The sequence below is a fragment of the Monodelphis domestica genome, chromosome 1 (genome assembly GCF_027887165.1).
Source record: "Monodelphis domestica isolate mMonDom1 chromosome 1, mMonDom1.pri, whole genome shotgun sequence".
Lineage (NCBI taxonomy): Eukaryota > Metazoa > Chordata > Mammalia > Didelphimorphia > Didelphidae > Monodelphis > Monodelphis domestica.
Genome location: NC_077227.1, coordinates 664,591,556 through 664,614,832, shown reverse-complemented (window position 1 = coordinate 664,614,832; position 23,277 = coordinate 664,591,556). Strand labels below are relative to the sequence as shown.

Below are 23,277 nucleotides of genomic sequence, written 5' to 3'. Positions count from 1 at the left end.
AATATATGTTTAAAATTCTTGTCTCAAATGTATAAGATTCCTATTTTTTTGTGTTGGTATCAGGTCCTACAATAAGCTGCCCAAATTCCTACAAAACCTATATGTAAAAACCTCCCCAGGATATATATATAAAATACTGAGCCAACATGCTGCCGGGAAATGACATCTGGATTTAGATTTAAGAGGATCTGAGTTCAAGTTCTGGATCAATGACTTACTGTGTGATTTGGGGTAAATCACTAAACTTCACAGGGTGTTAGTCTCTTGACTATAAAATTGGGGGAGAGGGTGTGTGAGTATTGAACTGGACAACTTAAGATGCATTCATTTACACAAATAGAAAAATTAAAATGAGATAAATGTATTTCCTCTAAGTAGTTTAATATACATAATAGCAAGTTTTCATTTCTTATTTATGTACATGCTGCTTCCTTCAAAAGAGCACAAACTCCTTGAGAGCATCAACTCTTTAGTCTTTGTTATCTTCAGGGCCTAGCACAATCTAAAATATACTGGAGATTAACAAAGGCCTGTCAACTAATTTCAACTACCTACATAGGTCCTAAAATGGAAAAGGACATAATAAATAACAGCAAACATATAATTTCGGTAAGCAGAGAGAATAAGACTGTCTACTCCTTTTCCTAATTACCTAGAGACCACCACACTTTCTTTTGGTGTCCTGGCTCCATTTAGAGGCCAGTCTTTAGGCATAAGTGGTATAAAGCTCTGGCTTACACATCTTGAAATCATGTTCTTGGGCTTTGATCATCTAAATTTGTACAAAATGAAAAAAGGGTTTGTTGTTCTCCTGAATCAAAAAGAGGAATATGATAAAAATTATTTTCAATTTCATGAGACTAAATTTTGATTTCTGAAAATAAGTAACATAAAATATAAAAGGTCAACTAGGGAAAAGTTGATTATTATTACAAGTACTCTACTTCCTCTTATATCCAAAGTAGCAAAAATAAGATGGAAAGAAATATCTAAAAGTGGAAGGTAGGTCATGATTCAGAATCATATATCACTATAGGAAGAATGGTGGTATTAAAAAGGTGAGCTTTAAAAAAATGACAAAAGATAGATTTAGTTTGTGTTGAAAGGTTTTAAGAATATTAACATAGGAGGAAGCTAAGTGGCTCAGTGGATTGATAGTCAAAAGCCTAGAGCCAGGAGGTCATGGGTTCAAAAAATCTGGCCTCAAACAAGTCTTAGTTGTGTGACCCTGGGCAACTCACTTAACCTCCAATGCCCAGCCCTTTCCAATCTTCTGCCTTAGAACCAATACATGGTACCGATTATAAAATGAAAGGTAAGGGTTAAAAAAGAAATTAATGCAGATGCATGTACTAATAGTAAACACTTTGGAATTGTGTGAGAAGTCAATGAATTGTTCATACCCTTTGAACCAGTGACCTCATAAATAGGCATAAATTTGAAAGTATTCAGACACAGAAAGGACCCATAAAACAAAATATTTGTGGTAGCATATTTTGTGGGTTGATACTTTTAAAATTGGTAACAAGGTTGAAATCCATAAACTCAAAGTGGCTGGGTAAATTATGGTCTATAAATGTAATAAAATGCTATTCTGCCATAAGAAGCAATAAATATAATGAATTCAAAGTAATCTGAAGGAAATCACACAGCAGGGAGAAGTGGAATCACAACAATAAGTAGAATAACTCAGCAACATAAACAAAAATAGCATAAAAAAGAGGCCAGATTCAGATCAAATAGACGATTAGATTTGTTTTCCTTTTTCTCAACAGCCTGCTTGCTAGTTGACTCTGGGTTTAGAATAGTGCATGGACTGTCATAAATGGTTTTTGGTTGACTTTCCTTAACTAAAGCAAGACTACACATAGGGTGCTACATAAGGAAATAAATATGAACAAGAAATAAGAACCATTCTAAAACTTCAATTAAAAAAAACAACTGGAATCAGTCATGTACATGAATCTAATGAAGCAGTAATCCATTATACAGTCTGTAATTAAAATAATGTGTTAGGGAAGTTAGAGATTTTCTTGGGAATCAACTGATAATATTAAAAAAAGTAAGCAGAACATGTAGAAACAAAGAGCAATCACAATATACTTACACTTCTTTCACATTCAAGGCTTCCTCAAGACTACCATTAGCCAATAATAATTTTATGAGTGAGGAATAAATAAGTGAAGAAAACACAAGATTCTTTTTCTGTGCCTCCAGGAAAATAGCATATGCATCTAAAAAGAAATAACAAACAAGGAAAAAACACTCATAAAATGCATTTTCAAGTAAGTGACAAAAAAGGTTTTCAGATTTCACATGGGGCGGGAGTGGGGATAGCAAATCCTATTCATTCTTCTAATCTTCTGGGATAAAGTAAAAATTTAAAACTACAGGCTGAGCCAAATGGATATATTTCAATTAGATTTCTTTTTTTAAAAAATTCTTCCTGGATTTTGTAATTTAATAAATTATAAATCCATTCCAGTAATAAAAATAACCCATCAAATTTAGGTCCATCACTAATAAGAGCCAATGTTTCAAAAACCTTGCTAATATTTATTAAACTTCAATCACAGATATATGATCGAGTCTAAGTGAAGCAAAAGAGCCATTTTAAAGCTCTCTTTAATCTATAGGTGGGTGGTTACAATAGTCGGAATTGCAGCACAACAGTATTAATGTGAATGTAGCCTACAATTCTGGAATTGGGAGATCAAATTATTTGGCTACGACAGGACTTATACAAAAACATACAATTTTCAAATATACTGATATCTAACAAGTAAACTAAGCAACATTTGTTTGACTGATTAACAGTTTTATTTCACTCGTTCACAATAACTGTCAGTGAATGAAAAGATGTTACCCAAAGAGAAGTAACTACACTTTTCAGTCACTTACTTTTCTCAAATAAAATTGCCTAGCTGTAAACATCCAATTGAGACTATAATCCATTCTCTACTGTACACAAACACTTCACAATAAAGATGGTGCACAACTGATCTGTCACGTATGGCCTTCAACAGATGCAAGGCTCTTGTTATCAAATATAGCAGCACACACAAACTGAGAGCTAAACACCAATGTTTTTATAAGAACAATCTAAGCTGATTTGGAGGATTCCTAAGAGAGTATACGTTTGCAAACTTAGAAAGGGAAATATCATTAAATATGTTCAAAATAGCAATCAAGATGAGGTTCACATCTTTGCCCAGAATGAGAAAGTGAGGCACCTCCTCAGAAAGTCTTTCATATCCTTCTTACTGGAAAGAAGAAGAGTATAAGGTAGTAAAGCTAGCTCCAAAAACAAAACAGAAACATTACAACTTATCAATTCAGAATTAGAGAAAACATTGCTAAATGAAAAAGTTAAAATTAGCAAGTGTGAAAACTAGGTTTGAACATTTTACCTAAGCATCTGGGAATGAACATTAACAATCAATGTATGTCTCTGGGTTGTGTAAAAAAAAGGCAGCCATATTTCCTCATATCACATATGCATTATGTTCAATGAACAAACCCAATATTCAAAAAATACTAAGCATGTAATTTATGGTAGGAAAATTATGTTTGTTAAAAATACTGTAAGGGGGGCAGCTGGGTGACTCAGTGGATTGAGAGTCAGGCCTAGAGATGGGAGGTCCTAGGTTCAAATCTGACCTCAGACACTTCCTGGCTACGTGACCCTGGGCAAGTCACTTAACCCCCATTGCCTAGCCCTTGCCACTCTTCTGCCTTGGAGCCAATACACAGTATTGACTCCAAGACAGAAAGTAAGGGTTAAAAAAAAAATAATGTTTATTTTACAGCTTATCTAAGGATGGGTTGAGGACAACCTCCAAAAAGAGGTAAAAAGATGATATATTTCAATCAATTGACTAATAGAAATTTGCATAAGGCTATAGTAATGCTTAAGTTTAATTAAGTTGAAATTAAATTGGTTCTTGAAATTAAAGCAGTTATTATATCACATAGTTACTGAAGGTACATTATTAAATTCATTTTTTAATTAATTTTTTATCCTACAAATGAAAAATCCCAAGGAATACCTTAATTTAAAAATAATTTCCTCACAACTATAAAAGCCACTATTGTTACTTGTTACTTAGAGCTCTATTTGCCATGGGATATCACAAGCAAATACATTTATAAAACAGCAGGTTTCAGACAAACTACAACAAAACTGTAGACTGTATCTTTTATATCACTGCAGAGTTCCTTTGTAAATGAAATAACTTTAAATTTAATACATAAGGCATTTGATAATTCCTATAAAAGTTCAAAACAACTGTATTTGTACAAGAAAAATATAAGATAATTTAACTGATGACTTGAATAATTGATAAGATTGTCATTGTTTGCCACCTTGTAAAACTTTTAAATACAAAAGATAAAAGCTGGGTTGTAAATTGCCAAAATTACCTTTTTTTTTTAAATGAAAAAAAAAAACAACAACCCATCAAGTTTGCACTAAATGTATTTTTCAAAAGTCTACTACTGGGGCAGCTAGGAAGTACAGTGGATAGAGCACCAAGCCTAGACTCAGGAAGACCTGGGTTAAAATCTGGCCTCAGGCCTTTCCTAGATGGTGTGACCCTGGGCAAGTACTTAACCCCATTTGACTAGCTCATGCCCTTGTATCTTAGAGCTGTTACTAAGACAGAAAGAAAGAATTTTTTTTTAATTGCATAAATACAGTATGTAAATTATTTCAAGCTATAAATTACCCCCCCAATTTTTTTTTCACTTTGCAAAACAATTATATTTGTTACAAAAATGTTTGATCTTTGTGCTATGTGTGTAAAGCAGCTATTGATTGAGAAAGCTAAGCTAGGCAAATGAGCTTAAAAAATTACCTCTCATTATCTACCACTCTCCCCCTTTAAAATGGAGTTTCAAACATCACATGATTATTTAATTAGCTGAGGGTGGGATAATAAGAGTTTAAAAATTTTTTGATAGAAAATAAGCTTCCCAGAATATTACACTCCATTGTAGTCATATCAAACTTATATTAGGTTGTTTACATGGATCTGACAATTTAAATTTTTTATGTTTAGTTTTAATATGACACATTTCACAACAGCTATCAAGCTAACTGGTCAAAGTAAATGAAGGAACATTTCTTAAAAGAACTAAAAAGTATTAGTAATAATATGAAAAACTATTCTAAATCAAAGATACAAGAAATGTACATAAAAACCAAGATATGGCAAATTAGCAAAAGTGACAAAAGATGGAATCAACTATGAAGGTGCTGAGGAAGAATAAGGATATTCATAAACAACTGGCCAAACAATGGTTTAATCATTTTTGGAAAGCAATTAGGAGTTATGCAAAAAGAAGTGGCTGAAATGACAATACCTTTTCCCCCAGAGATTCTACTAAAAAGACATTAGCCAGAAAAGGTCAAAAGTTATAATAAAACTCTCATATCGAGGGGGCAGCTAGGTAGCTCAGTGGATTGAGTCAGGCCTAGAGACGGGAGGTCCTAGGTTCAAACCTGGCCTCAGAAACTTTAGCTGTGTGACCCTGGGCAAGTCACTTGACCCCCATTGCCTAGCCCTTACCACTCTTCTGCCTTGGAGCCAATACACAGGATTGACTACAAGACAGAAGGTAAAGGGTTTAAAAAAAAACAACAACAACTCTCATATCCACCCAAATAATAGATTATTTGTAAAGAACTTAGCATGATGTCTGTCTATAATGTTTATTCTCTTCCCCTTCCTAAAATATTCATAGCTACATTCTTTGTAGTAATAAAACTAGAAAAAATAAAAGGAGGAAATATTCACTTATTGGTGAAAAGGAAATATGACTGTATTGTACAAAATGAATATGAAGAATTCAGAAAAGCAACTGCGAGGTGAATTGAAGCAGAGTGAAGTAAGCAGAAGAACAATACAGACAATAATGAAATTAAGGGAAATAAGAAAAAAACGTAAACTTTAAAATGACATAATGATCAAGTTTGACTCCAAATAAGAGATGAGAAAATACACCTCTCACAATAGTGAGAGATGATGGGCATGGAACAATTTCATAGTTTTGCTCGCCTTCCCAATTTCCCCTCCCTGTCCTTTTTCTTTTAAACAAAGAATGGTTCATTGGGAGAGGAAAGGATAAATTCATGAATGAAGTAGATATAAAATAAATGAATGGGAAAGAAAAGGAAAAGGGCTTTAAAGTTCTGAACTATAAGTTCCCAACTTCCTATTTACCACTAATTCATCACTTTCCATATCCAATTAATGCATTCTTCCTTTTCATTAAAGTCTTGCTGATTTTTACCAATACTGACCCTTTCTCTATATTTTCACAGACATCACCTTAGTATGTTAGAATCATACTGCCTTTTTCTCTGGAACATTGCAAATCTCCCAATTGTTCTTCCTGAAAACAGATTCTCAACTCTACAATCCATCCTTATAATAGTATAATAATATAATATTATAATAATAATATATAATAATAGTATAATAATATAATAATAGTATAATAATAATATAATACAATTGGTAGTTCTATAAACTACCAATCTAATAAAATTCCTTTATACTTCTATCATTCGTTTTCTGACTCCCACTTTAATGGCAATTTCTCTTGAGGCTGGGCTTTAGTCTTTGCCTCAACTGACTTCTTGGGGGAACTGAACTGGTCCCAGTTTCCTTTGATGGCAGTTCACTTTGCTAAAGACCTGGTACTTCCACATACCTTCTGGCATTTAGTTATCTCTGTTCCTTAGTTCTCTGGCTGAATATTGTTAAAGAGCATAGAATGCCTCCTCTTTGCCCTCTTCTGAACACTAATTGCATTGATTCTACAAGGCTTCATGCACAGCTGTCTATTCTTCTGTCTTTATCAATGGAATTCTACAGTTCTTATAACTGAACCAACCTAAATTTCAAACATAACCTCTATCTCTTTTCTGAATTCCAGTTCTAAAACAGCAAATTAAAGCAATGTATTTTCAATTATATATTTCACAGCAACTAAAATTCACTAGGTCTAAAAGTGAGCCATCTTCACTCCTACAAAACAAGGTGCTCTGCATGCCATTCTTGTTTCAGCTCAGGGTCTGTTCTTCTGGTCACTTCAATGTAATAAATCACTCTTTTTGCTCCTTCAAACACCTAGTCAGAGTCTTCATGGAACCCCAAAAGATAACCAAATGGCATGTAGATCTGATGCCAAGAATCTGTCCCTTAATGTGTAGCAAGTTATATAATGAGGTCAGGAGAGCTAAACAAGCTTGGAAGAAAGGTGGGAGTCAACTGCAAGAGCAAAAGCAATGATACTACTGCTAAGATTTAAGGGCTTAGCGTCAGTGTTTTACACAAAGATTTAGCATTGCTATGTAACTGAATAAAGGAATTTCTTTACCTTCACTTTTCTTGTTCTGGCACGCGTTCAGCAGATCTTTCCTTAAGAACATATCTGGGGGTGGAGGTAGCATGGCGTGGTGGGAATCAGCTTCAACTGAGTCATCATACCACAACTTAAAAACAAAGTAACTTAGTTTGTATTTCTATACCAAGATAAATTCAAAATGGGTAAAGGACTTAAATATATGGAATGAAATCATGAATAAATTAGGTGAACATAGAATAGTATACCTGTCAGATCTGTGGGAAAGGAAGGAATTTAAGACCAAACAAGAGACAGAGAATATTGCAAAATGTAAAATGAATGATTTTGATTACACTGAATTAAGTTTTTGTACAAACAAAAGCAATGTAACCAAAATTAGAAGGAAAACAACAAAGTGGGAAAAATCTTTATAACAAAACTGACAAAGGTTTAATTTCTCAAATATATAAGGAACTAAAATTTACAAGTGAAATTTACAAGCGAAAAAACAAGTGAAATATTATAAGTGAAATTTACAAAAAAAACCAAGCCATTCCCCAATCAACAAATGGTCAAGGGACATGAATAGGCAGTTTTCACATGAAGAAATCAAAACTATCAATAATCACATGAGAAAGTGTTCTAAATTCCTTCTGATTAGAGAAATGTAAATCAAAACAACTCTGAGGTATCACCTCACACCTAGCATATTAGTCAACATGGCAGCAAAGGAAAGTAATGAATGCTGGAAGGGATGTGGCAAAGTTTGGACATTAATGCACTGCTGGTGGAATTTTGAACTGATCCAACCATTCTGGAGGGCAATTTGGAACTATGCCCAAAGGGCGATAAAAGAATGTCTACCCTTTAATCCAGCCATAGCACTGCTGGGTTTGTACCCCAAAGAGAAAATAAGAAAATAAGACTTGTACAAGAATATTTATAGCTGCACTCTCTGTGGTTGCAAAAAAAAATGGAAAATGTGGGGATGCCTTTCAATTGGGGAATGACTGAACAAATGGTGGTATATGCTGGTGGATGGAATACTACTGTGCCGAAAGGAATAATGAACTGGAAGATTTTTATGTGAATTGGAAAGACCTCCAAGAATTGATGTGGCACAATCAAATACAATAGACTTCTCTATTAGCAGCAATGCAATAACCCAGGACAATCCTGAGGAACTTATGAGAAAAAATCCTATCCACAACTAGAGAAGCAACTGTGGGAATAGAAATATAGAAGGAAAACATATGATTGATCACATGGTTCGATAGGGATATGATAGGGTTTGGGCATTAAAAGATCACTCTACTGCAAATATGAATAACATGGAAATAGGTTTTGAACAATGATACATGTATTGTCAGCTCTGGGAAGGGGAAGGATGAGGGAAGGGAAAGAACATATAACCATGGAAAAATATTCTGAATAAATAAATGCTTTTTTAAAAAATTGTCTATAAAAATGGATTAACATCTAGATCATAGCTATGATGTTCTATAGTCCACATATACATTTTTAAAGAGAATAATTGCTCTCCTCAATTACCGTGGGTATATCAAATGGAACCTCCTGATTGTTATCTCTAAGTATTTCGCCCAATAACTTCAATGTTTTCTGACGAGGAATAATATTTTCTTCTTGCATTTTAGTCCAAACAGCATCAGCTCTCTGCCAGTCATTGTTTTCCTCTGCAAAACATGATTAAGTCTTGATGTCAAATAAATTCAAAAGCATAAATGACTGTTTTCTAAATAAATAGACCTAATTTTTGATAAAGAAGCAGACCTTTTAGTAAAGGCTATTATGCATTAAAGGGAGTAATGCTGAAAGCTATAAATTGATACTTAGTAGAATCTTCAAGATTTGTTTCCATAGTATCATTTAATCAGAAGCCTTCTGATTTGAATTTCAAAAAGTGCCACATGGAAACCATAAGCCATGAGAACAATGAGGCTAAAGGCACAGTATACTTCTACTATCAGGTAATATACACTATAATGCTAACACATGTAACAGCTTTATAATTACAAAACATTTTCTTTATGATGCCAAATTATGGAGGCAGCTAGGTGGCACAGTGGATAGAGCACCAGGGCTAGAATTGAGAGGACCTGGGTTTCAATCTGGCATAAGACACTTCCTAATAGTGTGACCATGGGCAAGCCACTTAACCTCATTTGCCTAGCCCTTCTGCCTTAGAGTTGTTACTAAGTCAAAAAGTAAGGTGGTTTTTTTTTAATGTCAAATTATTTTTCAATAAGGCAAGTATCTAGGACAACTCAGAGGGCCTCATAATTAAAAAGGCTATCTACCACCATAAAAGGAATAGACGGATTCTGAATGCAAGTTGAAACATAACATTCTTCACTTTATATCCTCCTTGAATTTTTTTCTAGTGTAATTAGTCAGGTGCCTTGTTATACAATATAATTTGGTGATAATAAAAGTACCATGCACATAATATTACATGCCTTTTGAGGGAGAGGTGAGAGGAAGAGGGGGGAAATGAGATTTTCAAACATAGCTAATGTGAGAATTTGTTCCTCTTAGATAAGCATATTATATACTTATATGAAATTATATATATATATAAAATATTGTTATATATAAAAATTATGTTATATAAAATTATTCTATAGAATCTCTAAGAGAAGGTACATTGGGGTCATTTAGTCCTATAAGTTCTAATTCCTGTGTATTTGAACTCCTTTTACAACATTCAAAAGTCAAAAGTCAAATTAAAAATTTTCTTCCCTAATCAATTTAGGTGATTCTTAAGTTAGATTTCTCCACAAGTTAAGATGATTAAATATATGTCCCTTTACTCCAAAATCCCTAGAATCATATTTTTCATACTATTGGTGTAAAGAATCACATAATTGTTGCAGAGAAGAAACTTGGAAATCAACTTTTTATAGTTATTAAATGTCTTAGTGAGCCTAATAATAAATTACATGTATGTGAGGGGGTTTGGGGAGAAGATTTATATTAAAGCCATAAGAGGCAAATGGCTCTACTTTTTTTGAATATTTTTAGCAATTTTGTTATCAAACATTATTTTTAAAAAACTGCTTAAAGTCTTACTCTGAGAATTGTTTCTACATGTTTTTTTCTTTCATCATATGTAATTCAAAAGCCTACAACTGAAATTAAATTCTGATAGAGGTGACTTTCTCATGCAAGCCTGCTTAATAACTTTTGTACATAACAGATCATTCTATGAAGGATATAACATTGAGGGTATAAAATAATGGAAATAAGCAAGTAGTTTGTGTATAAGATGACAAAAAGCTACAAACCTCTCCCACTTATTTAAGTAGCTAGAATTGGTTGTGCCTTTTCTTGTTGACTGACAATTTGTATGACAGAATTTAATAAATTCTAACTTATATTTCTCATCTCAGCAGACATAGCTTGTCAAATTGAGCAACTAGCTGTTAGGGACTATTTGCATAGAAAGCTTATTAGGAAGTAGGAATCCCTCTTGTTGAAATAGATTGCTTCTTAGGGAACAATTATCTATGAAACCAGAAATAAATTACCTTAATTGGTAAAACTTGTGCAATCTTCTTAGTCAACTACAAAGCTGACTAAAAATATTTTTTAAAAAGGAAAAAAAGCTAACATTTATATAGTGGTTACTATGTGCCAGGCAATGTGTGCTAACCTCTTAAAATCATGATCTCATTGTCTTTCCAAGCACTTCAGGAGGAAGGGTCTATTATTTTTCCTATTTTAAGATGAGGAAACTAAGGAAACAAAGCAAGGAAAGGTGATTTGGCCTACAGTCAGAAAGCTGAAGTTGATCCGAGGTCTCACTAACTCTAGATTCAGTGCCACCAGCTGCTCTATAAGAAGAAATATTTCTCTATTAGCATATGATTTCATCCTCGTCAAACAGCTCTTTCCTAACAAGAGTTAATATTTGTGCTGAATGTTCTCAGATGACAATCTCACTCATACTTGACACAGCAGCAGAAGTCAGGTGAACTAGGAATCTTAAAGAGGGCTTCTTATATTATTATATATATTATTATATAAGCTTAATAGGGCTTCTTGTCTGCTTCAAGTGCAAGGAAAAGGTCTATAGAAGATGGCATCTGAATTGAATTTTGATATGAAAAAAAGATTCTATTAGGTGGAAGTTAAGAGGAAGGGTACATCAAGGCAAGGAATGGAGAGTGCATGGAGAGGGGAAATGGTGTGTTATGTGTGAGTAACACTCAACAGACCAGGATGACTGCTAATTGAAACAACAACAACAAAATGTATTCAAAAGCTGAACAGCTATAAGTAATCTTGAGGAATCAAGAAAAACTATTCCTATCCTTGCCTCAATACTGGAAACTGGAAAAAGTTGATTTTTCAAAAAGAGGAGGAAGGAATAAGATTAGTGAAATTAAAGGCAAAACAGTTAGACATGAATTATATGCCATATAATTATGAGATGGTTTTGAACTTCATATTCTTAGGGAACCCTGCTACAGTATTGATCATTACTGAATCAGCATGGATGAACAAATATTGGAGAATATGTTTGTAGGCATCAAGAAATTGAGGAGAAAACTACCTGGATAATTTAACTGATTACAAGATCAGCAATGCTTAGTAGTAGTCACAGAATACCAAAAATCCAATATGATCCTAAGTATTCATTAATAAAAAAGACATATTAACTCAAAACACTGCTATAGTCATGCTATATAGTCATTGCTGGTGAGATTACATATCTGTAATAGATTTATCATAATAGTAACATGGAATCTATCTCTAAACTTTTGATATATTGGTCTTAATGGAGACAACATCTAATCCTTTTTCTATAAGAATCTCAAATAATACTTGAGAGTAGAGCAACTTTAAAAAGATATTATATGAAGATGGTGGAATTTGAAAATTAGAAGGAACCTTCAAATAGATGTCCCACTCTGTAACATTTGTAGAATTAGAATCTACTCCCCTGGACTCTATAAATCCCAGCCTCCTATTTAAGTGTTTACCTACATCCTTACATAGGGAGGATATTTTGATGTAGCCCCTTTTGTGTGTGTGTCCCTCTCTGTGTCTCTCTCTGTCTTTCAGAAATGCAACTGTGGAAGTGGGGTGAGGTAAGAGGCAGGAGAATTTTACTAAGGTTTTTACTTTTGTTCTTTTTATTTTCTTCTACTTCAAGTGATTATTAATAAACCTTATGAAATATAATACTTGGAGCTACTGGATATTAATTTTAATCTTACACATTCAAGAACTGAACATTCTTCATGAATGCTAATCCAGTTTTTGCACAAAGACTTAGTTCCAAGGGGTAGAAACCCAACGCCTCTTGAGGGAGTCCATTCCTTTGTGAGATGACTAATTGTTACCAAATGATCATTTCCTAACATCAAGCTTAAGTTGCTCCTGGTCCTGCCTTGTGGAGCCAAACAGAATAAATCTAGTTATTGTTAGGACAGATTCCTTTCAACACTTGGACATACCCATCATAGCCTTTATGAATTTTCCTTTCTCCAGTCCAAACATGACCAGTTCACATAACTATTGCTTATGACATGATCTCAAAGGCATTGTAGTTGTCCTCCTCTGGACACCCTGTAGTTTATCAATGTCCTTAAACTATGGCACATACGACAGAATACAGTATTGTAGTTATGACAAAAGCAGTTATGTCCCTAAATACAGATCAATATCTTAGCTTTTTGAGCTGTCATATGTCATCATTGTACCTGACATATAGGGAGCTTGTGGTGCTCTAAATCTTCAATATTTTTTAGCTGAAGGATTCTCATATGTAGTAGGGAATAGACTTGTTAAACTTGGTAAAAAAGAATAGAACTAACATGTATGGAAGATATAGGGAGGTAGATTTGGGCTCAATAAATGAAAAAAAAAACTCATTGACAATGAGAGCTATTCAGAAATGGAGAACCTAAAGGTCAGAGAATCCAGACCTGAAAGACATTAGATAGCATCCAGTTGAACATCCCCATTTTATAGATGAAGAAAATGAAGCCCATAAAGATTAAGGACCTGACCCAAAATTACACCAGTAGTAAGTAGAGCTTGCCAATAAACTTCTGGACCCTCAATTCTAAATCCAGCATTCTTTCCATTTTTGGAAGAACACTGTTTGGAGATATAAAGAAAAAGAGCAAAATGAACCCACAGTAACTTTGTTGCTAATCCCTGTAAGTCCTTAGCCACTCATGAGTCTGCTCCCGATTTTAATCTTTAGCCTGCTCCATTTTTCCAACCTGATCTGGCCTTGACTGCTCTTTCTAGGAAGTATGGTGGCTCCCAGGGGATCTTCATATTGGTGCCAGACAATGCAAACACAAATTTAGCAAGACTGCAGACACCAACTCTGGAATTCAAACAATTCATTAGTCCCAGTATCAGGGATCACAGAAGTGTAACATGATACCTAGCAAGTTAAAGAGTTTTTCATGCAAAGCCGTGACTCCTAAAATATGACATTTTTAAAGATTCTAATTCCATACTGCTAATTTGAGGTTTTTATTTAAAAAATCATCACAAAACTAAGGACATTTTCAAAGCAAAATATGAGCAAGATTATTGACTTACTGCAGAGCATTAGAAGATTGTAGTACATTTGGTCTCTGTCACATTCAAATAGTTTCTGTGTCAATTCCACCAATTTCTCCAGGGTTTCAACCTTAAAATTACAGAATAACAGATCACTGTCTTTTTTTTTTTAATTGTTACCTTTTATCTTAGAATCAATACTTTGCATTGGTTTCAAGGCAGAAGAGTGCTAAGGCCTAGGCAATGGAGTTTAAATGACTTGCCCAGGGTCACACAGTCAAGGAATATCTGAGATCACAATTGAACCCAGAATTTCCTGCCTCTAGGTCTGGTTCTCAGTCTAATGGGCCACCTTGCTATCCCCTAGTATTTCTTGATGGTTACATAAAATGTCTTAAAAATATGACATAGGAATCCCTGAAAAGTCCTCAATACTATTTGATAATATACATGTAGTCATTTCTCAAGTTTCTTGGGAAAAATAATCCTGGGGCATTAGCCCAGGCCTTCCATTAGGGTGATATGGAACAAAAGGACAGAGAAGTCTACCGTGGAGAAAGTGTCCATAACAACTTCTCATTTGGAACAACTGTTAATTAATACTTGAGAACTACAGAATTACCTCATTCAATTATACTATAACCCAAAAATCATTGTGTCCCACTCCTAAAGTCCCTAACTACTCTGTCTAGGCTCAGTTTATTATTTTACTTAAAAAGAAGGAGCTCTGCCCTGTACTGCAAGGTAGTTAAAGAGAAATTCTAGCAAATAAGAGCATCTTTCTTTAAAATCTCTGGTAATTGATAGTCTGAATGCAGATCAAAGCACTTTACAGTCATTCTTCATTATATTGCAGTTCACTTATTGCAACTTCGCTGGATCGCAGTTAAAAAAAAATCTAATTCTGTACAGCGGAATTACACTTATTGCAGCACACTATTGGCTGATGGAATAAAAACTGACTAACCACAGGGCTGTGTTCTGTATCCTGGGTGCTGATTGGCTCAGTGACTGTAGGTTAATAAGAGTGTGGAAAAGGTTTATAGGAGAGTGGGAAGGGTTTATAAAGTTTATAAAGTGTGTACACACACACACACAAAATATAACATAACATAATATAATAATAAAACAAATATAATGTCGCTACTTCAAGGATTTTTACCTATCTTGGGGATCTCTGGAACATACAGTGAGGAATCACTGTATTTCCTTCATTTTTTTCTTGTATGTGGAATATGTGTCTGCTTTCACAACATGACAAATAGGGAAATATGCATTGCATGATGGAATATATATATATAACCTATGTCAGATTACTTGTTGTTTTATGGGGCAAAGAATTTGGATTGCAAAAACTGTCAGAAAACAAATATTAAAAATCATTCCTGCATGTAACTGGATGGAAAAACATAATAAAAATATTAATGGGAGGAAAAACTCTGGTAAGCTGAGGGAGTCTGCAATAATTTTAAGCTGTTGAATCAGTGAGGTCATTTCAGGACCATGGTTCTAAGTTTCTCTAATACTGGTAAATGATTATAGGTCATATTTACACATGCTATTCTATAGATACTGTTCCCAATTGGACATGAAGAAACTTGGGCTCAGAAGAGTTCAGAAGCTTGCCAAAAGTCACTCAACTAATAAAATAAGTGTCTGAGCTTGGATTTGTGGAGTTTTCTTGATTGCAAATCTTGGACCGTGTCTGCTCCATCTGGTTGAGGAGTTTAGTTACATGTGTGCCATTTTTAGGACACAAGATAGAAGATAAAATAAGTTAGAAATAAATCATCAATAAATACAAACCTGGTTTGATGAAATGCATCTTTCACTAAACCACTGAAGTTTCCCAGGACGAGCCCTAATGCCAGGTGTCTGAAAAATAAAAGATCCAAAGTGACCAATTCAACAAAGACTTTGCTCTTTGAGGATTCTTTATCACATTTTCTTTATCACATTTTCTAACCACCAAAAAAACAAAAATAAAAAGCCAAACCCAAACAAAGAAACTTCACTATCCTCATGAAATCAACCTAGAACTTTCTCCCTATCTGGTCAGTTAGATTTTAATTACCAACAGAAATGAGTAAAAGTGAATTAAATAATCACTTTCTTGTAGTTGAAAGGTTCTTCTTAAAAGTGACATTTTTTAAGTGTGAAAACTCTCATTAATCCACTGATGTAAAAGTACAATGTGTTTGACAAAATTTTTTAGCAAGCCAACTGTCAACATAAATCAAATTCAATTACAAAATAATTCTCTGTAGGAATCTAGTTTGTTATTGCTCAGTGAAAGAGATGTATGTATGTATGTATGTATGTATGTATGTATGTATGTATGTATGACCATAAAACCAAAGTTTTAAATATAAAAGCCAAAAACCTAAATTGAGTTTATTATATTTTCAAACAGAAAATATAATCATATAATTCATGACAGTAAAAAAAGAAAACATTCTTTAACTGTAATTAGTCATGAATAAAGATGTGTTAGCTATGAAGAAGAGTCATTTTGAGAAATAATGTGGGATGAAAAAACCAAAAAATTAAATAAACACTACTAAGATTTAGCTAAGCAATTCTATCTATGGGTACAAATATAATTTAACTTCAGGAAAGGGGATTTTAAAAATTTAGCTAAAATGACTAATGAGTCACACTTAAATATGTTAATCTTCTGTAAGAGGATGTCTATGTTATTTTAATCATAGCTTACAGGGGGGGAGGGAGGGAAAATAATATCCTGTTAACACTAGTAGTTCCATTCTAATGAGCACTTGGTTTCTTCCACACATTTCCAGAGAGAGAGTTAAAACCAAGTGTCTTAAGTCCTTATTTATGAATCCAAAACTCAATTTTCTTTAAGAAATGAGGCAGTCAAGGTGGAGTGAGAGATCAAGTGGGTGGCAGAAAAGGAGATTATCTACAAAATTCTATTTTTGAATTTCTATATTTCTATACATCTTAATGTAGAAATGTTTATAGTAAGTTGATTTCCTTTGGACTACTACATAGGGCTTTCTCAAATATGTACAATTTTCATTTTCACCCACCTTCCCCAAGAATTGTGTTATATGAATTTCTATTTTAAAAATGAACAGGAAGTAACCAGGTGGCTTGGTAGATTAAAAGCCAGGCCTTGAAATGGAAGGTCCTGGGTTCAAATCTGCCCAATAAACACTTTCTAGTTATGTGACCTTGGGCAAGTCACTCAACTCCCATTGTCTAGCCTTTATTGCTCTTCTGCCTTGGAACCAATACATAGTACTGATTCGAAGATGAAAGGTAAGGGTCTTTGAAAAAGAATGAAAAGAAGAAAAGAAAATGGAGTATCGCATTATCACAATTAACCACTGAACAATAACTGGCCTACTGGTACAAATGCTCAAGACCTAAATAGCCTTAATGTTTAAAGTACACAGAGCACCACTTCTAAGGCTTCAGAGTGATGTGGGGATGCCAGCTATAAAAGTAGCAGCCATTTTCTTCAGTGTTCCATTGTGAAACTAAGATATGTTTTCACACAAAAGTTTTAGTTATCCAAAGAACATTTATGTCAGATGAAAAAAAAAATCTACACTTCTATGATAGTTTAATATCACCTGGCATCTTAAGTGAATTTTAAAATATTGTAAGTGTGAATTTCAAAACTACCTTACCCTATTCAGACCATTCTTTAGAAGATGAGATTTAGCTATTTCCTGATCAATAACAATAGATACTTGGAATAACAGAATCAGGTCTTGGAAACTACAATCTCCACCCTACTCAGGGTAACAAGATTTAGGAAGGGCTGCAGCAAAACTCAAGATTTAATTATTTGAGAATATGGCCTTCAACAGACATGTGCCAAAAAGGACAGACCTCTGGGCGGTCCTAGGTTAAGCTAGAGCCACCATTGGCACAGGTGAGACACAAGAAGTGAGGTAGAGAACAGCTCAGGGGTTCTGGGGACTTCCTGTGTGGAGGGAGAGAGGTTGTTGGAGCCTGGTGCTTGGAGGGGAGGCCCTCAGACTGTTTCTCCATTTTGGTCACGTGAGTGATAGGGACTGATCTCTTTTCTTTGCCTCGGCTATCCAGGGCGTTGGGCTTTTGGCTCAGCCTAAGCAGAGTCGGTATTTATGCCCTATTCCCTCTCCCTTTCTCTCCCTCTCTCTCCCTCTCCTTCTTCCTCTCCCTTTCCCTCTCCCTCTCCCCCTTCCCCCCCTCTCTCTCCCTCCCTCCCTCCCTCTAATACTTTTCTTCCTCCTGTTTGTAATTAAAACACCATAAAAAAGGTTGACAGCTGACTTGAGTTTTCATTTAGATATTACATAGCTGAATTCCTTAGCAACCTTAAATTAATATATATCAGTCTTTTAAAGTGATTTCCATATCACATAAGTAAGGGGCAGATGGGTGGCTCAGTGGATTGAGAGCCAGGCCTAGAGACAGGAAGTCCTAGGTTCAAATCTGGCCTCAGACACTTCTCAGCTGTGTGACCCTGGGCAAGTCACTTAACTCCCATTGCCTAGCCCTTACCACTCTTTGTAAGGGCTTAAAAATAAATGAATGAACAAATAAATAAATAAATAGATGGACAGATAAATAAATAAATGAGCGTGCAAATAAATAAATAAATAGTTGTAAGTAGAAGGCTGAAATAGAAATAGATAATAATAAACACAGAAAGATATTAATACTAAGTAAGAGCTGAGTAAAATTCTCAACATGAGTAGTTATCTAATTAAAATACTAATCTTGCTACCAGTCTTTTCTGATCTGTTTAATGGGTAGTAAATAAAAAGTAATTATTATAATAAAAACAGACTGTCACACTCGGTTTTATCTGGACTATTCTGTTTTAAAACACTCCATGGATCAGCTGGGTAGCTCAGTGGATGGAGAACCAGGCCTAGAGATGGGATGTCCTAGGTTCAAATCTGGCCTCAGACACTTCCCAGCTGTATCCTGAGCAAGGTAAGGTAAGGGTTTAAAAAACAAAAAACAAACAAAAAAACACTCCACATTTGCAAGTAGTAGACATTTTTTCCCAAGGGAAAAAAGTGAATAAAAAACATAAGGGACATAAGAGACTAAAATGTACTTATAAAATGTGTCTAGTTTATAGGGTAAAAAAAATCAAGACATATCCAATCTTTAATAAACGTATGACCTTAAAAAAAGACTGCCAACTCACCTTAAAATCTGAGGCTTACCATGAAATAAATTGTCACCTTAATATCCCTGAATAATGCTGATCACCTCAAATGGCGCTTCACAAATACCAAAATAAGCACTTACATAATAATACAGGAAAAAGATATCCCCAATCCTCTTTACCTTAGAGCACGAGTAAAAGAGCTATCTTCTCTTAGCTCTTGTTAAGAGTTTCTGAAGGGAGAGGATACAAGCTCCAAACACAAAAATAGATTCATTAGAGAGAATGGAAAGTCTTAATTTCTCTCAGAAAGGTCAATTGTATGCCCTGAGCACCACAGGAAATTCATTCATAAAAGGCTGACATCCCCAAAGTAGCTTATTTGCTAGGAAGAAGGCAACTGGCTGGAGGAGGCAAGACAGTATGTGCTATCCAAAGTTGGATGGCTCTCTATCCACCAAGCTACCTAGATGTCCTGTTATGCTTTTAAGTTGCTTTCCCTGTTTGATATTATATTTTTAAAGAAGCTTAGAAAATGTAAAGCTCAATGTTAGCAGAGAATAAATCTACCTTCCCTTTCCTTCCCTAAGTTTTGAGTCACCATCTCAAATAGTAAAAATAAAAGACATGTTTAGGCTACAATTCAGTCCGGCAATCCACTTAGCTTTTTTCAAAGACAAAATTGTACTTGTCCTCCAACCTTTGGAAGACGTATTACCTTCAAATCTTTTTTTCTCCACCAAAGATAATTTTTTGGGTTCAGAGGGATTTTACTGAATTCAATGTAGAGACCTAATTTCATGTCTACTTCACTCTTGGAATATAAAAACATATATGGATCAATGGAATCCTTCTAACTTAAATATAACAATTTTACTACATGAAAGCAATCACTAAAAGGTCCCATAGTCACAAAAGGTCACCCTTGCACAACAGTACTTTCTTTCCACTTAAGAGGGAGGTGACAGAACAGAGTACATGAAGAGAAATACTCTGGGATTAAGCTCAAAGAGAGGTTAGAGCCTGGGTGGTGGAAAGCCTTGGAAGATAATCCAAAAACCTAGTCTTTGTTCCATACAGAATGAGGAGTTCCTGCAGCAAAGAAATACATCAAGAGAACAACACAGTTTAGGTATACAGAGCCAGTACATTTAAAGAGCCAGAGGGGCAATCCAAAGCCAAAGATCTAGATCAATCAATAATCAATCACTTTTTTTTTAAGTACCCACTCTGGGTATGAAAAGACAATTACTACAACAAAGGAGCTTACTACATTCTAAGGTTAAGATAATCATGGTTTTAGATGGTTTTTAAAAATATTAATTATATGTGAATTATTTTCCTAATTTTTAAACTTTATCCTTCCTGGTACAAGTATTAGGACTATACTTCTATCACAAAAGGCGTGTAGGAGTGTTTTCTTATCATGTGTGATTGAATTCTATACATTTATCAATAAAAGAAGCCCCCACCTCTTCCTTCTCTGCTAATACCATTACAGTTAGATTAAGATCTCTACTTAGCATTAAAATGACAATGATAACTAGTATTTAAATAGTCTACTCATTATTTTGAGAGTTCTCCTTAGATTGTAAGCTCCTAGAAGGCAGAAATTTTCTTTTACTTCTTTTTGCAATTTCAATGCTTAGTACAGTGCCAGGCACATACTAGATACTTAATAAATGTTGATGAATTGATTAGAATGTGCTAGTCATTGTGCTATATGCTTTAAAATATGTTTCACCTGATTCTCACAACCACACTGGGAGGTAGGTGCTACTATTATCTCCATTTTATGACTAAAGAAAATGAGGCAAAAGGTTAAGTGATAAGGTCACACTTGAGTTCTATGTAATTCTTCCTGGTTTTTTTCTGTTTTACTGATCTACATTTCTATTTTTTTTAAAGTACCATATAATTTTGATGCTTATTGCTTTATAATAGAATTAAGTTAAAATACAAGTGATAGTCTCCATTCCTTTCACTTTTTTTCATCATTTCCTTTAATAGTCTATATCTTTTGGTCTTTCTAATAAATTGTTATTATTTTGTCTAGCATTGTAAAATATCGCCTGGGTAGTTTGACTGACATAGCACTAAATATGTAAATTAACTTAGATAACACATCATTCTTTTTCTGTTGTGAGATCAGAACACTAACTATCCCTCTAGTCACTTATCTTGACCTCTTTGGCTGTAAGGCACATACTGTAATTTATCTGTATAAGTGCTGAGTGTATCTCAATAGGGTAAATCACAGATATTTTAGGGATTCATAATTATTTAAAATGAGAAGAATTCTTTTTCTATTACTTCCTCCTGGGTTTTGTTATTTGTATATTAAATAGTGATGGTTTCAGCAGATTTACTTTGTATACTGATACTTTAATGAAGCTAATCTAAGACATAGTAAGTAAATATGTCACTGGTAAGCAGGAATAGGAGTTTTGCCTCTTCATTTCCTATCTGTAAGCCTTTAATGTATTTCTTGTCTTGATAGCTTTCATCTCTTCTCTTAAAAACTGCCCATTAAAAAAAAATAAACCTTTTACGTATTAGAGAATGATTACACTTTTATATGTAGTGAATGCCAATAAATCTTGGATCTCAGACTTTTACTGAAGGAATCCGACTGTGATTTTCCCAGTTAAATGTTTCCCTTCTAATTTTAACAATGCTGATTTTGCTTGTCCATAAGATTTTGGAATTTTAAAGAAAATAAATAGGAGAGAACAGTAGCAGATTGCCATCCATGACAACACTGCCCTGGGTCCAAGCATCATGAGATTTATCCTAAGCACTTCCAAAGCAGTATAGGAAAAAAAAAAAGGATTATTCCAGCTGTGCTCTAGTTATTCTTGACATTGGGATATGAATAAATTGTTCTTGAAAGAACTACAAACTAGTAACCATGTGAAAGAGTGCTCTAAATCACCAATAAGGGAAATGCAAATAAAAATTACTGGGCTTTCACCTCACATCCAAATAATTGAAAAAGATGACAAAAGATAGGGATAATTAACATTGAAGGAGTAGTGGAAAAAACTGGCAAATTAATGAGCTGTTGGTAGAACCATGACCCAATTATTTAGAAAGCAATTACAAGTTATGTGATGAAAGTAACTGAAAAACATGAACTTTCTGACCTGTACTCAACTGCTATGCATAAATCCCAAGGAGGCCACTAACAAAAAAAGAAAGTCCCCATTTGCACCAAAATATTTCTAGCAGTATTTTTATAGTAGCAAAAAACTAGAAATAAAATAGATACTCATCAACTGGTGATTGGCTAAGCAAGTTGTGATAGGTGACTGCAAGAGAGTATTAATTATGGTGTTAATAAGAAATGGCATATATGATAATATAGAGCAGCACAGAAAGACTTACGTGAACACAAATGAGAACCAAGAAAACAGCACACATATTGAAATGGAAATAATGAAGCAAACAAAACTGAATGTTGTAAAATAATCCCAAACAAACTATCAAGAAAATTGGTGGAGGATAAAGAAGCAGCCCTGACTGCTTCTCTTATACAGTGCCTCCAACCAAGATCAAAGCAGGGCATCAGGCTAAGTAGGGTTCAGCCCAAAGGCCTGTAGGAAAGAGGAAGGTCCCCACTAGGAAGGCTTGTGGAGAGAGTTAAGCTGGGAGCCTACAGAGCTGTGAACCACAGCAAAGAGCAGGATCATGAAGCAAGTGTGGATGGGGCCTGGGACTCTGAACTGGTAAGAAGCAGGATAAAGAGCCAGGCAGCAGCTGTATTTCTCTGGGACTAGAGATGGGTCTCAGCGAGACTGCAGTGTTTTTTATCTGAACCTGTAGAACCTTCAAAAGCTAGATGAGGGGAACCAGGGCAAGGAGTCTACTGGAACTGTAATCAGGGGTAACTATGCCACCCAGATCCAAATCAGGGCTGGGAGTTGACAAGGTCAGACCAGTAGGACAGGAATAGATTTTGTTATCGATCAGATCAATTAGGTAAGGACCACGTGAGTGTTTTACAGGCCCCTTCAGTCTGGGCACACCTTGAGATCATTGAAAAAATAGCATTAAAACCCTCCTCCCCCTAAAAAGTAGCACTATTGTGAAAAATAAAAGATCCAGACTAAATAAGGATGACATTATAAATGCATAGCAGGTATGGCCACGTCATGACAGAAAAAGATAACAAGCCAGAGATGCCCAGAACCTACATGCACAGAAATGGCATAGCATCTAAATAATTAAAAAAT

General features: G+C 34.5%; 1 protein-coding gene across 1 annotated transcript in view; it reads right to left on the bottom strand.

Annotated features, from left to right (window-relative positions):
• The window catches only part of LRPPRC (leucine rich pentatricopeptide repeat containing), a 128,738-nt gene that overhangs the window by 20,084 nt on the left and 85,377 nt on the right, over positions 1-23,277 (bottom strand). Inside the window, exons 26-30 of the mRNA XM_007476882.3 lie at positions 15,709-15,777; positions 13,942-14,032; positions 8,905-9,047; positions 7,387-7,501; positions 2,108-2,234 (exon numbers count right to left, since the gene is read on the bottom strand). Coding sequence (XP_007476944.1) covers positions 2,108-2,234; positions 7,387-7,501; positions 8,905-9,047; positions 13,942-14,032; positions 15,709-15,777 — 545 coding nt within the window. The remainder of the gene's footprint in view (positions 1-2,107; positions 2,235-7,386; positions 7,502-8,904; positions 9,048-13,941; positions 14,033-15,708; positions 15,778-23,277) is intronic.